Source organism: Coregonus clupeaformis, chromosome 13 (assembly GCF_020615455.1).
Source record: "Coregonus clupeaformis isolate EN_2021a chromosome 13, ASM2061545v1, whole genome shotgun sequence".
NCBI lineage: Eukaryota > Metazoa > Chordata > Actinopteri > Salmoniformes > Salmonidae > Coregonus > Coregonus clupeaformis.
The window spans coordinates 27,415,094-27,422,000 of NC_059204.1; the positions used below are offsets into that span (position 1 = coordinate 27,415,094).

At 45.3% G+C, this 6,907-nt stretch overlaps 1 protein-coding gene across 2 annotated transcripts; it reads right to left on the bottom strand.

The window, feature by feature from the left end:
* Window positions 1–832: 832 nt before the first annotated feature.
* Window positions 833–6,892, bottom strand: LOC121579999 (myelin proteolipid protein). Of its 2 annotated transcripts, none has more exons than XM_041895066.2 (7): window positions 6,811–6,892; window positions 4,055–4,241; window positions 3,654–3,810; window positions 2,172–2,349; window positions 1,977–2,050; window positions 1,709–1,774; window positions 833–1,348 (listed from the first exon to the last, which is right to left on the bottom strand). In XM_041895066.2, exons 1-7 carry the CDS (start codon window positions 6,812–6,814, stop codon window positions 1,274–1,276), a joined length of 741 nt encoding a protein of 246 aa, XP_041751000.2. In that variant the 5' UTR covers window positions 6,815–6,892; the 3' UTR covers window positions 833–1,273. The 2 variants fall into 2 exon arrangements, with proteins under 2 accessions (XP_041751000.2, XP_041750999.2); XM_041895065.2 differs by lacking the exon at window positions 6,811–6,892 and adding an exon at window positions 4,723–5,001.
* Between the last annotated feature and the right edge of the window lie 15 nt (window positions 6,893–6,907).

The following is a 6,907-nucleotide window of genomic DNA, read 5'->3' on the forward strand; positions in this document are numbered from 1 at the left end:
AAGAATGCTGAGTTGCATCCAAAGAACACCATACCTACTGTGAAGCATGGGGGTGGAAACATCATGCTTTGGGGCTGTTTTTCTGCAATGGGACCAGGACGACTGATCCGTGTAAAGGAAAGAATGAATGGGGTCATGTATTGTGAGATTTTGAGTGAAAACCTCCTTCCATCAGCAAGGGCATTGAAGATGAAACGTGGCTGGGTCTTTCAGCATGACAATGATCCCAAACACACCGCCCGGGCAACGAAGGAGTGGCTTCGTAAGAAGCATTTCAAGGTCCTTGAGTGGCCTAGCCAGTCTCCAGATCTCAACCCCATAAAAAATATTTGGAGGGAGTTGAAAGTCTGTGTTGCCCAGCGACAGCCCCAAAACATCACTGCTCTAGAGGAGATCTGCATGGAGGAATGGGCCAAAATACCAGCAACAGTGTGTGAAAACCTTGTGAAGACTTACAGAAAATGTTTGACCTGTGTCATTGCCAACAAAGGGTATATAACAAAGTATTGAGAAACTTTTGTTATTGACCAAATACTTATTTTCCACCATAATTTGCAAATAAATTCATTAAAAATCCTACAATGTAATTTTCTGGAAAGAAATTCTCATTTTGTCTGTCATAGTTGACGTGTACCTGTGATGAAAATTACAGGCCTCTCTCATCTTTTTAAGTGGGAGAACTTTCACAATTGGTGGCTGACTAAATACTTTTTTTCCCCACTGTACATATCAGTAAGCGAGGGGACAGGGGTGTAATTCTTAGTTCTGAGAGCAGTCATCTCTTTCAGTCACTCAGATTTAGAAGGCTGAATAGAGACCACATACCACAATCTGACAATAATGTCTGGGACACTTTATAAAAGCTAAAAACAAATATTTGCAAACCAAAACCAGAGACGCTACATCCAATGTGAAAATGAGCAAAAGACATCAGAGAGTCAGCTTCCTGGAATGAGAACAGAGGGGATAAGACTGGTGAGCAGGAGGATGGGAGGGGCTCGAAGTTATGATGACCAGGGGGAGGGGCTTGAAGTTATGATGACCAGGAGTTCTATTAATCTCCAAGTTTGTTGTTGAAGTGATAAATCAGATGGTCAAGATGAACCATGTGTCAGTTAGCGGAGCCCTCTAGGGAAGCAGCCAGCAGTAGGTAGGGGATCCAGGCTACAGGCGTGTCTGAGGGGATGGATGAATGGAGTTCAGTAGTGTGATGTGTAACGGCTCCCCTCAGGCCCAGTCTATGGGGTGATGGAGACGTGACAGGGCACAGTTTTTAACAGCGCAGCCCTTTCCTGCCCAGGAACCGCAGCACTGCATAGTTATAGGTGGTAGCTACCACATACAGAAACTAAAGAGAGAGAAAGATGGGGAGAGAGAGAAGGAGAGAGGGACAAAAGAGAAAATAGATAAAACATTTTTTTTGCAGCTGCATTCAAACAACATATAAATTATGCAATAGCCTATAGAGCATCACAAGATGATCTATTTTTTTGTGCACACATTTATCACTCACGTAGGTGTCCCTACAGTAGGCCTATAGAATACAGGTCAGTTCTCTAGGGATTGGTGAGCTTTTCTATTACGACCTAGCTGGTCTTGCCTAAAACTAACCCAGATGGAGCTGCAAAATCAAGTCACACTCTGAACCTAAACCAAGAGGGTGACAAACCCCATAGACTCATCAGTCTGGGTGGACATTCTTACTCACCAGAGCCAAGAGAGCGATCCCTGCACCAGCAAAGGCAGCGATGTACAGGTCATAGGTGACGAAGAACTGCAGAGACAAAACAATATGAGCAAATATTCCTAGTAGACTACATAAAAAGGGGCCTTAAATAGTGCATGCATTGTACATTGATTTGCTATTCAGAATGAAAATGTAGCTGTGGGTTTTGTGGGTTTATGGAAGGTTACATAACCCAGAAACACACTAATTCTTTCAAAGTATTTTTAAGACAGAGCGAACAGCAACTCACCTCTTTTGTTTTGCAAATGGATGCCAAGGTCATTCCACAAGCTTTCCCTGGCATTGCATTCCAAGGCAGCAGTCCTAATAAGAAGCTTGTCTCATTAATGTGAAATGAAATACTGTACATTTTAAATGTACAAAAAATATATAAAAAAGACTAACATAATGTGGCCCGGCTAGCTCCATCATAAGCTAAACGTACCATACTGCCGAGCATCCATGCAGATCCAGCCGTGCTGGTTGATGCTGGGTGTCGTCTCAGCCAGGATGTTGATGGTGTGGCAGGTCTGTGCCATATTAAAGAAGAAGAAGACGGGTATGGCTGTGAAGGCAAACACCGCCAGCCAGATCACCGCCAGGATGTATGTCACTATGATGAACTGTGGAGCAGGAAGTAGAGCAGGAGGTCACAGGAAGTTATTGGTCAAACTCCAGGGGGGATACAGGATGTGACACAACATGTCCCATAAGGCTTCATTACTGCAGCCATACACCACTATAGAGGGTAAATACTCTAACATGAGCCTAATATCCTTGAAGCAATACATCAGGGATTCATGGATAATTAACTAATGGATAATTAACGATCTATAAATTGTTAATGGATTGTTTGTCAACCAGTGTGTGGATTACAAACTAGAGTACAGTCAGTAGGCTATAGTGTCGATATTCTTTTAGAAACCTAAGAATGAGGTGGTCATTCTCTCTCTCTCCCCTCCTCCTCAACTCTCTCTCTCCCCTCCTCCTCAACTCTCTCTCCCCTCCTCCTCAACTCTCTCTCTCCTCCTCCTCAACTCTCTCTCTCCTCCTCCTCCTCCTCAACTCTCTATCCCCTCCTCCTCAACTCTCTATCCCCTCCTCCTCAACTCTCTCTCTCCTCCTCCTCAACTCTCTCTCTCCTCCTCCTCCTCAACTCTCTCTCCCCTCCTCCTCAACTCTCTCTCTCCTCCTCCTCCTCAACTCTCTATCCCCTCCTCCTCAACTCTCTCTCCCCTCCTCCTCAACTCTCTCTCTCCTCCTCCTCCTCAACTCTCTCTCTCCCCTCCTCCTCAACTCTCTCTCTCCTCCTCCTCCTCAACTCTCTATCCCCTCCTCCTCAACTCTCTCTCTCCTCCTCCTCCTCCTCCTCAACTCTCTATCCCCTCCTCCTCAACTCTCTCTCCCCTCCTCCTCAACTCTCTCTCTCCTCCTCCTCCTCAACTCTCTCTCTCCCCTCCTCCTCAACTCTCTCTCTCCTCCTCCTCCTCAACTCTCTCTCCCCTCCTCCTCAACTCTCTCTCTCCCCTCCTCCTCAACTCTCTCTCCCCTCCTCCTCAACTCTCTCTCCCCTCCTCCTCAACTCTCTCTCCCCTCCTCCTCAACTCTCTCTCTCCCCTCTTCCTCCTCAACTCTCTATCCCCTCCTCCTCAACTCTCTCTCCCCTCCTCCTCAACTCTCTCTCTCCTCCTCCTCCTCAACTCTCTCTCTCCCCTCCTCCTCAACTCTCTCTCTCCTCCTCCTCCTCAACTCTCTCTCCCCTCCTCCTCAATTCTCTATCACCCTTCCTCCTCAACTCTCTCTCCTCTCCTCCTCAACTCTCTCTCTCCCCTTCTCCTCAACTCTCTCTCCCCTCCTCCTCAACTCTCTCTCTCCCCTCCTCCTCAACTCCCTCTCTCCCCTCCTCCTCCCCTTCCTCCCTCCTCACCGTCAGACTAAGGCAGCGGCCACATCTGGTGCTCCGGAACTCTCCGAAGGTCTGCTTGATGGCACTGGTGGTGTAGAATCCCTCAGCCAGCAGCAGGATGCAGTAGAGGAAGAAGAAAGAGGCCAGGCCATAGATCACGTACTGGAAGTACTTGATACTGGGAGACAAGGACAGGTCATAATAAGGAAAGGTCAGAAATTCCATGGTGACAAAAGGTGCTGTTGAGAGGTGTCTTCTCTCTACCTATCTAAAGGAATAGTTACTACTACCACTACTACTACTGCTGCAAGAGCCTTTACATTTCGGTTGCTTGATTTGCACAACCTATCTAATAACACAAACAATTACATTAGGTTATTGCACTTAAACACAGAAAAGTCGAAATGATCTGAATCACTCACAACGAGGCCAGGATAACATAGTCTTGTTTGTTACGAGAGAAGTAAGTCTCGACGAGCACCTCAGTGTTGGCCAGTGCCTCGTGCCCGCAGCCACAGAACAGTGCCATGCCAGTGAAGCAGAGCAGAGTGGCCACCAGGGAGGGGTAGGGTACTGCCCCCAGGCAGCGGATACAGCAATCATAACAACCTGGTGAGGGGGCATAATACATCAACACACTGGCGGCACACACCAACACACCCCAACACACACCAACACACACCACATCTACGCCACAGTCCAGACACCGTCAGTCACCCTGCTTGGGGAGCTGTTAAACAGAAAGACCCCACTGCTTCTGCCAAAAATCCATCAACATCTACCATCAACATCAACCATCAACTTCCATCAACATCAACTTCCATCAACATCCACCATCAACTTCCATCAACATCCACCATCCATCAACAGGCATGAAAGCAACAGAAAAATGTGAGCGAAAAACAACAGTGAAACCAAGTGCAGTGTATCCAATCAAACATTGTTAAAGTGTCTATACAAAACCAGCCCCCACTGACTTCACAGCATTCTCATACACTTCCTCCAATGTAAGCTGTGCTGGGGAAGCAGATAACAAACATCCAGACTGTTAATGGCTGTATTGGTATAGGAATCAGAGAGAGAGATGCACCTAGGGCTTTGCAAAGCCAAGGCTGTCTGACCGGAAACATTTGCTCCTTTCGATCTTGTGCTCCTTAACAAGCAAAGAGTTTATGAGCCAGTGATGCTAAAGGCTCAGCTGCAGGATATTTTAACCAAAAAACTGCTCTGTCTGCACTGGTTTCATCCGTGTGTAAAAGCTCCTCAGCTCCAGCCAACGCCTCACAGCTCAGCCACTCTACTCTCCAGAGTTCAGCCCTCTTTCACCACCACCCGCCAGCCACCACAGGCGTCACCAGGAGAGGAGAGAGAGGAGAGGGCACTGAAGGCTGTGCTCCAGGGGCCTTGAGAGAGAGCCTGTCTTTGTGGCGGGAGACACAATGCCCTTTGTCTTAGCTAGGAGTGGAGGAGAACAAAAGCCAGCGATGTCAAACAAACAAAGACCACACTAGCACCACCACACACACACTAACAATCTAATAAACAAGCCAGCGTCTGGATGGGTGGGTGAGGCAGGGGTCAGGGGAGTATCTCCACCACCAGGATTCTCACAGTATCGCTGGCAATGTCAGTACTATGCACCCAGGCCAGCCCACAGCTGGCTGGGACTGGTACCATGGCACTAAATTAGTTTCTATGTCAGCAGGGGGTGGGGACCACAGTTCAAGTGTTCAAGGGTGGGAGGAAGCATAATAAATGGGAGGGTGAACTGAAATATCTTCACAACGACAACCAAGTTTCTCATCAAAGTTGTATGATCTACAAACCCCATTAGGTAAAGGCAAACAGTGTCATGATCATACATAATAAATGATTGAGCGGCGGCAACTGTTCCACGCAGACTAAACATTCCTGTAATCTTACGGTTTGTGTGATTTTAGTGGGTAGGAAGGAACAGAGGATATAAATTAAACAAACTGCCATTTAAATAAAAACAGCAACAGCTTGGAGGTTGTTTGAGTCCCTGGAAACTACATTGGTTGCAGAGGCCCCCTCTTCAGCTGTGCTCTGAAATGCCAGTTAGAATGACAAATGTGCCATGATAAACCATGAATAAAATCACAGCACGGATATTACTGGAATGCATTGAAGGATCATATAAAACCAAGTGTTTAAATCGTACTAAATCTGAATCAACTATAGTGCAGAGAAAGTATTTTTTTTGACGGAATAGTAGTGAAGGAATGGGATGGAGGAATAGTAGTGAAGGAATGGGATGGAGGAATAGTAGTGAAGGAATGGGATGGAGGAATAGTAGTGAAGGAATGGGATGGAGGAATAGTAGTGAAGGAATGGGATGGAGGAATAGTAGTGAAGGAATGGGATGGAGGAATAGTAGTGAAGGAATGGGATGGAGGAATAGTAGTGAAGGAATGGGATGGAGGAATAGCCGGCTTAAACTTGGCTCCAGAGTCAGATGGAAGGCGTGTAACAAAGGATTTCATGCAAATTTGCTAATTATTCCCTGCACAATGTGGGAGTGTGAGAGCCTTTGACATGATCGACCTTGCATGACCCCTGTGCTGCCTGCGCTGGTCATCTGTCTATCTGAACCCCAATTTGTTCAATCCACCTTTTAGAAAATATTTCACAGATATAAGCTGTGTGAGAGAGGTGGTGTGATTAACATTTTAATTAACATCATTTGATTAACATCATTGATTACATGATGATTCTGAATTTATTTGAATAACATGTTTTATGTTCAAGGATATTCAATTAAAATGTAGGGTAATGAGTATCAATAAGCTTGGCTGATCAAAAACGTTTAAAAACGGACTGTTTAGTCTACAATACTAGTAATAAAACATATTTATTCCTTTATCTATGTGTTACCCAGAATAAAATTCTATCGATCCTGCCTACGCTTCCAATGTTGCGATATTACCAATGTTGTGTTATGATATGAATAACCCATGAGGTAGCCATAAGTGGACATCATAATATTGTCAGACAATCATATCATACAATCAACTTGCATTAAAACCAGCAATTATCACAATATTAATGAAGGCTTCATATTATTCTCCAGTGAAGGAAAACAATATTTTCAGAAAGATTATATTTCAAAAGTAGATTAATCATAAAAATATTAAAAACTCATTAGATGACCACTTACCCATGTTCAGAGAGAAGTATGAGGTTATTGAGTTTTAGCTTGGCGGCTTTGTGACTGTGATATGAGGATATGAGAAGTTATTCCCCACCACTCCTAT

What these genes read in the sequence shown, in the direction of transcription:
- LOC121579999 (XM_041895065.2), bottom strand. Translation starts at nt 4,762, where the DNA reads ATGTTTCCGGTCAGACAGCCTTGGCTTTGCAAAGCCCTAG. An exon ending in TATGTTATCCTGGCCTCGTT is followed by an intron (nt 3,811 to 4,054) that starts GTGAGTGATTCA and finishes CTTGTCTCCCAG; the next exon opens with TATCAAGTACTTCCAGTACG. An exon ending in CCATTTGCAAAACAAAAGAG is followed by an intron (nt 1,775 to 1,976) that starts GTGAGTTGCTGT and finishes TTGTCTCTGCAG; the next exon opens with TTCTTCGTCACCTATGACCT.